The sequence below is a fragment of the Pleurodeles waltl genome, chromosome 1_2, assembly GCF_031143425.1.
Source record: "Pleurodeles waltl isolate 20211129_DDA chromosome 1_2, aPleWal1.hap1.20221129, whole genome shotgun sequence".
NCBI classification, from domain to species: domain Eukaryota; kingdom Metazoa; phylum Chordata; class Amphibia; order Caudata; family Salamandridae; genus Pleurodeles; species Pleurodeles waltl.
The window spans coordinates 290,783,062-290,796,517 of NC_090437.1; the positions used below are offsets into that span (position 1 = coordinate 290,783,062).

General features: G+C 46.4%; 1 protein-coding gene across 1 annotated transcript in view; it reads right to left on the reverse strand.

Annotated features, from left to right (window-relative positions):
• STPG2 (sperm tail PG-rich repeat containing 2) overlaps window positions 1–13,456 on the reverse strand; it is a 2,086,618-nt gene that overhangs the window by 1,412,849 nt on the left and 660,313 nt on the right. Inside the window, exon 9 of the mRNA XM_069238264.1 lies at window positions 5,623–5,786. Coding sequence (XP_069094365.1) covers window positions 5,623–5,786 — 164 coding nt within the window. The remainder of the gene's footprint in view (window positions 1–5,622; window positions 5,787–13,456) is intronic.

The window sequence follows — 13,456 nt, forward strand, 5'->3', positions numbered from 1 at the left end:
GGCAGTTTTATTGCTGCACTGTCTTCCGGCAGCATGGGTTCCCATTCTGTTCCTAACTATTACTGGGAGTTCTGTGGTGGCTGTGGGGCCTCAGCGTGTCCCCTCTGGGCTCTGCTTTCAGTCTGCAGTCTGCTCCACGTTTGTGGCCTATGTCTTGGCGACACTGTGGGTTGTCTTCTTTTGCATGGGATTTCCTTCTTCCCTTTCTGGTCATCTGTTTGGTCTGGGGGCGTCTCTTCTCTGGTCCTAGGTCTTGGTAGCACCAGTGCTGGCTGTTATTTCCATTCTGGTTGCCTCTGGTCATTGTGTCAATGCCGACCTCATGTCTGTTTGTGATTTGGCTGCAGAGACTCTCAGCTTCTCTCTCTTCTTCTGTGCATGCATCCTGGTGCTTCATTGCCTGGCCTTCCTCTGTGATGCTTTGGGAGTCATTTTGGCCCTGGTGTGTTCGCCACCCGGTGCTTCCTTTTTCTGTGTCTCTGCCTCTGGTACTGGCCTTTCTTCCAGTTGGGTCTGAGTCCTGCCACTCTTGTGTTATGGGCTGTGCCTAAGGCTTTCGCTCTCCTTGGGGGTGTTTTGTGGATGGTCACGGTCTGGTTTCTCGGCTCTTTCAGGGCCTGTCTACTCTGCTACCGGTCCCCCAGGTGGTGGGTCCATCTTGAGTTTTGCTGCTGGTGTTGCGGGCTCGCCATCCTCCTTTTTGGAGCCTCTTTGCTTTGTGAGCTTGCTGGCCTTGCGGGTATTCTTTCTGGTGTTGGTGTCTTCTGCTCACCAGTTCAGGGAGGTGGGCTTGTTGTCCTGTCTGTTTTTTCTGGAGTGGGTTCGGATCCTGCGGGTTTCTTCTGTGTTGTTTGTTACTTTTGGTCCGCTCTGACATTTCACAGGTAGTTTGGGTCCGTGATTCTGCTGGCTGTTGGCTGTTTTGGTCTGTTCTCTCCGGGGGTATCCTGGGGAGGTCTGCTTGGGCACAGGTTACTTCCCTGGCTGCGAGGCAGGGAGCTCCTTTGCTAGTACTCGGGTGGGCTGTCGCTTGGGTGGTTCCTTCCCCGTTTGTGTCCCTTTCTCAGGTGGCTCAGGGTCCGGTGGGTCCAGATTCGTTTGGTTCCACAGTACTGAGCTCTGTATTGTGGCCTGCTTTCTGTTTTTGGTACCTCTGGCTTCAGCATGTGTTGGCACATACTGTGCAGTTGTCCTGGTCGGTTCTTGATTTTGGTACATCTCACTGTGTGAGTCATCACAGCGAATGGGGCGAAGAGTTAATGCTGCTCTTACTTACCGGTGATAGCATTACTCTGAGTCCTTCTCCCGCCGTGATGACTCAGGCCCTCCCTCCCGTCCCTTTCGACCAGTCCAACTGTGTGGTGTTTTGGCTTGGGACAGAACAGGAGGTATGGAGGTGGGTGTAATGTGGGGCCCTAGGCCCTCATGCTCGTAAATGAGGTGACGCAGACACGGTGGTAGGGTGGTACTGAACTGGCCTCAGGCACGTGCGCCCGGCCCCTTTTATTGGCAGGGTCACCTGACTGGTGACGCCTGTGTTGGGTGGGTGTAGGTTACACAAGTAAGACCAGCCCTCAGCAGAGTGGCTGGCAGAAGGACTAGAATGAGTCCAGCTGGACTCTACATCCCTCCCAAACTTTATTGAGGAACCAAACAAAAGTCCAACCTGTAAAAGAAACAATAACAAAGCACCACAATCAGTCTCTCGGCCTCGAAAAGGCAGACTGCAGAATTGCAGTGGACATGGTGCAGCTGGGAGCACCCGGACACCTCCGCACGAGTCCATAATTTAACCAGGTACAGCTGGGCACGAACACTGTGTGGATGAAGTCCAGATACTTCAGTCGCTTGTCCACGACCTCACAGTTCACTGGATATAGTCGATCCGGTCCTGCCTGGGCTCATGTGGTCAAAGTCTATTTACAGTTTCTGATGCGGGTGCATCTGGAGCAGTGGTGAGTCCACTGTACACAGTTCTGGACGGCATTCTGACTCTGGAGATTGTCTACCTCCTAAGACTGCAGATGACGTGACGGCCTGGGGCGCCTGGGAGTCCAGCGGCAGTGCAGCGGCAGTCTTCCCTCTCGTGCCAGACCTCCATCAAGCAGGAGTCTCCTCGAGGCCCTTTCATGGGCTTCCACGGGACTGTGTGGACTGTGCTTGCCTATCTCAGGCCCAGCAAAGACATCTCAGAGGAACAGCCTACAGGACCACATCCTAGTCTTGCATGGAGCCACAAGGGTTGTTGATGCAGGGTCCGCTTACTCGAGCCATCCGGATTCAGCTGCTCTGGCCATAGTGCAAAGTCTTCAGGTGACCAGTCTCTCGATAGGAGACCTCCGTGCTTCCGGATGCCTGACGTGGAGCTGTCTCAGATGCATTCTCTCTCAGCGATATTCTGCTCTCACAGGAATTTGTTGGAGGCCCTTGTCCCTGGATTGCGGCGGGACTGCGTGGGCTGTGCGGGCCAACGTCGGCCACGCCAAAGGAGTCTCTCTGAACTCCCAACAGGGCCACGTCCTAGTCTTGCGCAACCCCAAGGGTGGATGATCCAAATGATCTGGTCTGCTCTCACCGGCAGGTGTCTGGTTCACGGAGCTCATGGCAGGTGTTCAGATGATAAGTTTCTACGTTGCCAGACATGCCTTGTCACCGTCGGTTCTTGTTGCTGACTGTCTCCACTCAGGTGGTGCTGTGCTCCTCCTTCGATGATTGGGCGATGCACCTCATCATGATGATGTTTTTCATCGTTTTGCAGATCAAACAGGTGGCGGCGGCTTCGTCAGCGGAAGGACCACTTGATGGACTTAGTGGCCACGGCGGGTCTTGTGTGGCCTGTGCAGTCGGCGTCAGGGATGCCATCACAGCCAAGCAGCCGTGACAGGTGACAGGACGGTCGTACTGGGAAGCGTGGGGGACCACCCGCATCGCTGTCTTCAGTGACGTCTGCTCACCCCGGTGACTGTCTTGTACTGATGGGTGCCTCCTCATCTGCTCGCACGAGTCCTCAGTTGTGTCACTCTACTTCCTTCCACTTTCACACCTGCGATGGAGTTGATCTGTGGTGTGACCGGTCTGTCACACTCCTCTCCTCATTTCTTGTTGGCATTGTGCCACACTCTCTTCTCCCTGGTGTGGCGTCGTGCTACAGGTCACATGTTGCGGCACATGGACCTTGCGCTGCACCTCTGCTGGTACATCTTCCTCTTTGTCCTTGACGTGGCGCTGTGCCACAGGTCTCATGCTGCGTCACATGGACCTATCACTGGTGCATCTTGCTCGGTCGCAACCTCTCACAGGCTGAGTCCTGAGGGTAGGACATGATCTGCTCTTCAGGCAGACCTCTCCCGGTCTGGTCCGTTCCCGGATCCTCTTGGTGGACCTCTCTCTGGCAGGAGGGTCCCTGCTCTCTTCCTCCTTCTCTTCACTCGAGGGCGCCATTCTTGTGCCTCGAGACTGCGCTGTTGAGGCGCTCACTCCTGCCATCTGCTCTGGCAGGGTCGGTCAGTTCAGATTACCTGCTCACTGATGGGCCAACAGTGGCCATCTTCCGTCGTTGTGCGGCCAGCTGACATGGCCTCTTTTCCCGTGCGTTATGTCACGCTCTCGGGTACTCTCTCCATCTTCACGGACTTTACCCATGTCGTCACATTCTCTGGCGCAGCTCTCTGTGCACGATGCGCACGTGTCAGTCTCTTTTTTTTTCTGGGCGTCCTGTGGCAACGCCTGGCATGTCCCTTTCTTGTCCTGCTGTGATGTCCATCACTGCTGGGGCATGTGGCGTTCTTTCGGCGGTGGCGGCGGATGGCCGCCAGGGGCTGCGCAGACCATGCGCGCTCTCTTCATACCTCACGTGGCACTTGCGTCCGTTTCTCACGGTTGCAGCTTGGCTGGGACAGCTGCAATCTTCTCTTTCTCTTTTGCAGCGTTGCTTCCTTCTTCTTCGCCGTTTCCGTCTTCTGCGCCGTTTCTGTCTACGGGCGCACTCTTGGTTTGGAGCAGTCACTTTCTGAAGGTGCTGCTGTAAACTTGCCTTCATCCAAGCTTCTTTTACCTTTAAAACAGAAATAGGGTGCAATACCAACATTGGCCACTGGATGCCAGTAGTGCACTTTGTTTTCTCGCTTGAAAGACAGTCTTTCCTGTTACCGGCCTCGTTTGTTTGAACAGATGCCGGCCGGTGAGGAGGGCATGCTGCTGGGAGGACCTCGTCATGCTGGTGGGGGCTGCAGGTAAGTGCAACTTAATTTCTTTTCTATCTTCTCTCCCTTTTCTGTTTGTTTTTCTTTCTGTCCACTTTTTTTTTTTCCCAACCTGCACAGCCTCGTTTGAAGAGGCGTGTAGAGGGCTCCAACGTCAGTGAGGGGGGGTGTGGGGGCTCCGGGCACCGCTTGTTTTTCTCTTTCTATCTAGGTGCGTGTGAACACCTTTCTTCATTTGTTGGAGGTGGGGGTGCGGCCCTGGCAGTTTTCATGTACTTGGTGCGTGCCTGCACCATGTAATTTCAAATTAGTTTGGTGCGTGTCTGCACCTCATATTTCAGGCTGTATTCGGTGCGTGTCTGCACCGAGCATTTCACTTTACTTTCGGTGCGTCTGCACCACTTTAACCACACTTTGGCAACTCCTCCTCACAGCGCAGGGCGCGCAACAGCGCCACTTTAAAAGGAAAAGGGGGAAACGGCCCCCGGTCGTTTTCTTCACTCTTGGTGCCCAATCGCACCATGTTTTTCACGTGCGCGGCCGCAGCAGCATGGGACACGCTGCGGACCGCGTTCTTTTTTTTTCTTGGGGGCTACCCGCACTGGCCAGAATTTGGCATTTTCTTTTGTTTTCTCAGGGCGCGCGACAGCGCCATTTCCCCCACATACCGCGCGGACCCAGCAGCTTTCTCTCACGCTGCGGGCCGCGCTGCATCCGACTCTTGGGGGGGGGGGGTGCGGCCTCAGGGCATTTTTTTCTTGGGCTGGGGAAAACAGCTCGGCGCGCTTCGTAGCGCTTTATTTTCGGTGCCCGCAGCCGTTTTGGCAGTGCTGCGGGACGCGCTGATCAGCAGCACTCACACCCTTTTTCCTACCGATGGGGCTGGAACTGCACGGCCTCACTTCTCCTCTTTCTTCCACCGATTAGGTTCATGTCTGCAACCACGTGGGGTTGCAGATCCCACTCGTCGCCAATGTAATGTGGGGCCCTAGGCCCTCATGCTCGTAAATGAGGTGACGCAGACACAGTGGTAGGGTGGTACTGAACTGGCCTCAGGCACGTGCGCCCGGCCCCTTTTATTGGCAGGGTCACCTTACTGGTGACGCCTGTGTTGGGTGGGTGTAGGTTACACAAGTAAGACCAGCCCTCAGCAGAGTGGCTGGCAGAAAGACTAGAATGAGTCCAGCTGGACTCTACAGTGGGGAGGGAATTTTATGCGTTGGGAGGATTGTGATTGGAGGCACGAGGGCCTCACTGTGCAAGTCATCACGGCAGGAGAAGAATTCAGAGTAACGCTATTATTGGTAAGTAAACGAAGCATTCAATTGCAACGTCCCCTTGCTACCCATCGGAATAACCAATAATAAACTAACAGCTCGTGTAATCTTGCAAACCTGTAACAAGCTCATTTGTAACCTACCCGATAGTCGGCAGGACCAGGAGTCCAAACAGCTTCACTTTTTGAGACAGCCAGCGCGCGAGCAGCTGAAGAACCAAACGCTCCTTTCTGGCAGCTTTCTTGGTAAGCTTTTTTAAGGCTTTCGTGTGCAACACCCAAGTCGAAAATATTATATGCTCCAGGACCTGTAGTAAGGTGAAGAACTTTTAGAATTAATTACTTACTATCAGCTTCACTAGGAACGTTTCACTTTTACATTAGAAAAGAGTAACTTTTAACGCTTGTCTGAAAAAAGCCAAGTCGCGCGGACACTATTATCGGAACAAGAGATTTAACCATATTTCACCACAACGAGCAGCATGAGCTGACACATTGACTTCATCTGACATTTTACATTAAAGTTCAAGTTCCATTTCTGAAACGTGTAAGCCAGACTGTCACTCATCAGCAGTGCTTTAAATGGGAAAAAAATAAGTGCAGGTACTCACCAAATTAAGCCATAGTCTGAGGGTGGGGTTTTGGGCGGAGTTTGGGGGTGGAGCTAGGGGCGGGGCTAAGAGGAAAGGGCATATTAACAAAATTAAGACTTTCTCAGTGCACAATTGTGCTTGAGGATACAGAAACATTTCTACTATCTGTATTATTATTTTTGCATGTGCAAAAGGATACATTTAGCAAGGTGTTACAAATTTCAAATGTGTGCAGATTGTTTCTGCACTTATGGCATCTGAGCAACTTTTGAATTTTCACTTATCCACTAAAATGGATACTGTTTGCAGTATGAGAAAGAAACCTAGACAAGAACATACCATGATCCCGTTCTTGTTGACAGATTTTGTCTCTCCTCATCTAGATTGTTACTGTTTATTCAGCTTTGGTGCTTCCTTTAAAGAGCTTCTTGTAATTCTCTTGAATTCAATAATAATGTTTATTAGTTGTCGGTTTAAATGTTACGAAATAATGATGCACATTGATGTAAAGTATTTACAGAACAAAAAATAAAGGTTGTGGAACTCCATGTGGCGACTAAGAAAATAATCATTGATGATTTATGTATTTTTTTTATTTATTTCTTTATTTCTTTATTTAGTTATTTATTTATTTATCGTATTATGTTGCAAACCAATTGACTTCCTGGCAAAGTTGAAATTGTATTCACAGTTCCTCCTGTGTGCTTTTATTTGTATTTAAAGGGCCCAAGAGCCTCCTTTGAATATTTAACATGAATAGACATAATTGTTTCATTTTTCCTCAGTTTTAGCATGTAACTTTGTAAGAGGACAAATAATATTTCAATGAATGTTTGTGCCAAGTGGAAGCCCCATAAAGTGATGCATTTTAATTCATTTTTAAATAAAAAAAACCTGCAGGTTTCCCATCTCCTTTTCCCTCATTCTTCCTTTTCCTCTCTCATCCTTCCCATCAGTCCCTTACATCCTCCTTTCTCTAATTATGTTTCTCTGACTCTCTGTCTGAATCCTTCTGTCTTCTACTTAATATTGCTTCTCTTTACCCCTCATTCTTTCTTTTATCACTTTTTCTCATCTGTCTCTTTCTGTTTCTTTAGTACCTTCCCTTCTCACCTTCTCCAACACTTATCCGCATTCCTGTTCCTCCCTTTCACCTCATCTCCAGATTGTTTCTCTTCTCCTTTCTATCTCCATCTCCTTTCGATTGGTATAAATGTGCACATGAAAAACTCGACTGACATTCATACATAACATATATCAGAAAAACCTGCCAGACAATCAGTGGCAAACAGTATTAGCCTTGTCACAGCAGTAAAACACCCAGCACATGCATTTCAGGGCACTGGTTTGTAATCCTATTTTCAGGGACACTGAAATTATGTAATTCTGCAGCTCAGGCATTTGCCGCATAGTAATGGAATTGATGCATTTGTCACATAAACCATTATCTGCTGCATAAACTGCATTTTATACCCAAAATAATTGTTTCCAGCTTAAATGGTTCAAAAGTTGCTAAAACATGGTGACAAATGCTCCTGTGCAGTTGAAGGCCCTTTGCAAAGGTTTGCTGATCATCTTTGAGTTTCTTATTGCTATATCAGGGTAGTAAACAGGTGCTAAGAAGGTGAAATCCTTTCCCATACAGTGTTACTATAAGTAAAAATGAAAATATAGTGTAGTAATACTATCATAAAATGTGCCCCATTAGGCCTCCTAAATTGTCTTTTCTTGCTGCGTAATTTAGTCATTTCTGCCGCATAATTTGGTCCTCACCTGCAGCATAGTTCCAGTGGCCCTGGTTATAGTGCAAAAAATCCTTTTAGAAAACACTAGGGATGGATGCAGAATGAAATGCACCATGCTGCAGCAGAACCAATTTAAAGCATGACTGTGGCTTACTTTGGGCGCAAGTGCATCACATTTATAACATTTGAAATATCTGAAAATAAAAGAATGGTGCTGGAAGGGAGCTTAATTGATATTTCACAGAGAGTTACTGTTTGATTAAATCATGCCTTATTGGGTGTTGATGGAATTTGGTTATATCAAAATCTCTTGCTCTCCCTGTCTTCACTCTCCACACTTTTTATCTTTCTCTTCTCATTCTCTTCTCTCGCATATTTCTCTCCCTCTCTTAAGGGGCGCTGAGGAAAACTAAATGCAGATTCATTATGTGCCCTTGTAAAATTGTGCTCACACAAAACTGGAATGTTTTTTTCACCCTGTCTCTTGCCTTCCAAACTCTACTGTGTGGCAAAAACCACTTAGATCTGCATTTCACACGTTGGATTTAATGTCTGTATCACATGGGACAGGAAACTGGCCCTGCATCGCACATGTACAATGGGATTAACTGCACATTGGACCCTGCACTGTGAATCACCTTATGATGAAAGCTGTCTGAACTGCAGGGGGCCCTGACAATGCAAATGAGCTGCTGATGGTTCAGCAGCTCAGCTTTGAACAACACTGATACGTGACTGTGGAATGTCGCACTCACGTTCTCACTGTTTCTCCGAGTACCGGTACTCTCCTTTGCGAAGGAGAAGTTCTGGTACTCAGAGGGTGAAAACTGAAAAGTGCCGGTGCTTAGTACCAGTGAGAACCGGCCCACTTAAAGCACTGCTTATCAGACTTATGAAAAAGAAAAGTGGAAACCCGAGAAGACTGGGGCTGCTTCACAAAGGCATTCAGGAGTATGTGTAGGAGTATTCATTGTGTCCTCTTTTATGGACGCTTTCATGCCTTTGTGACCTAGCTGTAATATATCTACAATGTGAATATTCAGATAATATTAGTACAACCGCAGCATAATGATCCATATCGCCAGGCATTAATCTAAAAAAGTTTGACTTGTAGTTTGTCAACTATCCTGACATCAAAAATACCATTCCTAAATGTAATCATCAATCTAGGGCACAGACCCCACTTCAATCCACCGCGAATGGGGCACTTCAACAACTGCTGGGGCCACAAACCCACCCACTTAAGTGGCTCCTCCATTACTTAAACGTCTTACTTCAGCCCACTTACTAGCCCTCCATCTCCAAACACTACCACAACCCACTCATTCCTTCCCCTGCAATCTTTGCAATCACCTCACATACTTCCTGCAAGTCTGCTTCATTCACAATCCCTGACCCTATTGGGTTTGTACAACTACCACCGCCAATGACCTCCTACCCAACCTATAAGGCCACTATTATGACACACAGTCACAGTATAAACCACTGCAGCAAATCAAACCCTTGCTCTCTCCTATTGTTTCACAACCCAATTACCACCAACGACATAAGAAATCCCTCAGCTAGATTTAAGATAAACTCTCACTCCCCACACACTACTCCATTGACACCTAAGTCAGCTTATATGGCCTGGCACAAGATCCCAGATCACATTCAGTCAACCATTGATAACATCTGGACTAAACTAACTTCACTACTTACTATCATCCACCCAGTGTCTGCTGACTTAAAAACCACCAAAGCTGTATCTACTGAAAGAAGAACAGCAGCTCTCTTCTTTTACTCTTCATAGCTGAACCCCCTTTGACTATCTGTGCTTAAATTCAACAGAGCACATCACCCAAAAAAAGCGTACAATAACCTCTAAGACAACTAAATTGACAGTTTACTTAAATGTTATAACCTGAGAGCACCATCACCCCATAACAGAGTTTATCCAGTATTCAGGTAATTGAAATCAACAGGCAAAAAATCTCACCTTAGCTACTCGACTCAATTCTACCAACCAAAACTATGTCTTTACCTACAACTCTGACACCAAATTCCTGTTCACAGCTAGGTTTACTGAACACACATCACCACTAACTGCCCATCTGGTTTCTCCTGAATTGGTCATCCTATGCTAGGGCAGGGAAGGTCAACCGAGTAGGGGAGGTACTGCCATCTACGGAAAGCATGCTGAACTCAGGAGTCTCAAAATTATATGCATCTCCTCTCATTCTTATCCTTGGATGTTGGGCATTGAATTTAACCCCTACAAGATTTACCATAATCTACAACCCCCAGGAGACAACCACATTTTCATCAAAGAATTAACGGAATTCATTTCAAGCCAAGCCCTCACTTTAAAGGACATCTTTGTAGGTGAAGTCAGCCTACACTGGAAGAATCAAACAGATCCCTGGTAATTCAACAGAATACCTTTGTAAACAACAATTACTCTGCAGTGAATGGCACACATTAAGGGAGCCAAACTCAACCTTTTGATTGGAAATCAACTCTATACACTTTGTCGAGTGGTCTGACCACAGGCCCATCCATTCTTCCTTGTCCTCAGTTAGAAGTCAAAAGTCCAAATGGTTAGGCCTAAACAATCAAACAGAGACACAAGGCACATGAACCCACAAAGCCTCACTGTGGAAATCAATGCTCATCTACTGATTCCAACCCAAGATTACTCAGCAACTCAACTGAACACTTATTACCATAGTATCACGGCAAGCCTAATGGAAGAGATGACTCTTGCCAAGCTCATGAAGCAAAAAATAAAGAACTCATATCAATGATTTTTTCTGGAGCTAAATAATACTAGAAGACAACTATGACTACAGGAATGTAGATGGAGATAAAACGTGTCGGCTAAGACCCTCCTCTCACTTCATCAATCAAGAAGACAACACAAAACAAATCTGTGATGCAAATACCTCATTCTTCAGCACACAGTTGAACCAGGCTAGAAACCATCTACAAAACAGTTAGACATCATCAAACTTCAAACAGGTCTAATAATTCAAAAGAACACAATTCCTCGAGAGAAAAGTGCAAAAAACGGGACCAATTCTTCTCAGAGAAGATCAGAAGGATCGACTAGTAACTCCCCTTCTGTCTGATGGATGACCATACTTTATGATATACTGTAAAAACAATGCTAACTGGATAGTGTTCAGGTTGCTCAGCAATTTGAAGTTAATTAAAATGAACAAAGAATCAGCTTCCCACTCAGCTGATATGATCACATACATACTAATTACATCAGTCAACACCCAAAATACCCTAAACTGGACTCAACTAATCAACTCCTCTTTCACACTCTGTGGAGTTCGTGATTGTTTGAAAATGGCACAGGTTACCCCCACATCTGAAAAAACCTAATGCAAATCCAGAAGACCAAAACACATTCTGAACATTTACTAGCTACCTTTCTAGAAAACATGCTGGAAAGTTGTATCTGCCAACTGAAGCAATTAATTAAAGACCACAGCTTACTCCAGCTTTCAATCAAACTTTAGACCTAGGTGTAGTACTGGAATAGCCTTGCTAAAGATTGTGTACAGAGTCCTCCATCTCCTTAACAAAAGAGACTCATGCCTTCTAGTACTCCTTGACCTATTGGTGGTGTCTGATACAGACAACCACACCATCCTGCATCTTACACTCAAAAATAGAATGGGAATTAGCGGTATTGTGTTAAATTGGTTCCACTGCTAAATTGAGAACTTCTATCAGCTAATCAAGCTGAGAAGATATCTATCTAATCCTGCCGCAATAATCGGTGGGGTCCCACAAGGGTCCATAGCCTCTTCCACCCTCTTCAACCTTCACAGTAAACCTCTGACTACTAATCTTAATCAGTCTAACGTCTCTTACCACCCTTACACTGACATCATATAAATGTACCTGAAAACCTCCTCACTTGATGACATACGCTTACTGGACCAAACCCTAAAGAAATTTCAATCCTGGCTTTCTCAACCACCGAAAGCTAAACATGCTGAAGAAATGATTCCTCCTCATCTCCCCCCTCAAAGCCCACATCTGGTACAAGACTGGCTTATTTCTCTCAATGTTGTAAACTGTAACACAAAATCATTGATTGCACCAAATCACTTGGAATCACTCTTGACAAGAAACCAAGCCTGAAATCCCATTTAAACACCTCCCCTAGAAATGCTCAATAACAGCTCAAGCTCCTCAAAACCATCAAACTATTCTTTCCGGAACAAGACTTTAAAGACATCGTACAACTGTCGTCAACTCTGGGTTGGACTATGGATACATATTACTTACAGATATCCCCAAAACTCATCTGGCACCTATGAAAGTCACTCTGAACTCAACAGCACAACTAGTCCCTAAAAGTCATTTTGTCCACATCATACCACTAAACGGGCTCCCAATAGAAGCTATCCTGTATCATAAACAAAGTTCTGCACTGCAGAACACTGAAATATCTTGCATAAAAATGTGTCCTACCTGGGGCAGCCTCTCCTTCATAAGTTCAGAATTCCTGATCCTTGAACCACCAAGATTTAAAACGCACAAAACTTTCTCCTGATCCTTTTTGGGAAATGCTCCCAGAGTCTGCAACTCAATCTGACCACAGATTCACATAGATCCTTTTCCAGAAACTTTCAAAATGAACTTAAAATGGTTGCCAGTCTGCAGATAACCACTGAACTACTCCTTTATGTTCCCAGCCAGCTGCTTAACCGTGTTGTCCAAGCTCATCTCACCTGCTAGTACCTGGTGGTGCTATACCTCCCATGGCATACTGTAAAGGACCTTGCTGTTTAGTAGCACTTTATTAGTATTTTGCTGTTTTTATTACCTCCCGTTGCTCATTGTAAAGTATTCTGCCATTATAATTTGTCTGAATGCTTATTGTAAAGAGCTCTGATGCAATCTGTTCGTCGAAAATGCTATGTGTAAGAAATGGGGATGTTAGATGACTGGGGTGTGAGTCCTGGTCAAGCAACAACCACAGTCCTTGTCAGGGTGAGGCACAAGCCAACCCTAAATTAATCAGTGCTCAACCCTCTGGTAGCTTAGCACAGAGCAGCTAGGCTTAACATCGGGGCAATGTATAAAGCATTTGTGCAACACTTCAAACACTAATAAAGCAAACAACACCACATGAAAAGGATCCCACACTAGATTAGACAAACAGAGTAATAATAAATAAAACAAGACCAAAACAACAAAAATCTAATCAGTAAAACCAGAGATATGGAATCTTAAATTTTTAGGGAAAAACGCATAAAGCACCAGCTGTAAATATCTGGTTGTGCCGAACCAGAACAAAGTCACAAGTTCAGGCAGACCTCGATGGAGCATAGGCCGGCTACAGGGACCCACTTACACCCGCTGAACAAAGTACCTTAAATCCTGGTTTGTGGAGCATTTCCAGAAACGGCGTCAAAGATGCGTCATGCAGTTGAAGTGATGTGTCAATTCTGAGGTGCGTCAAGGCTCCAATGTGAGGTCCTGCATCGGCCTTGAGGATCCAGAGAAAAGGGCTTGCGAAATGAAGTCTAGCGTTGAGGATGTGCTGCACAGTTGAGGTTATGCATTGGTTTCAAGCAATTGCGAGGCTCTGATGCGGAGTCTGGCATCGTCATCAAGGCTGCTGTCAATAAGAGA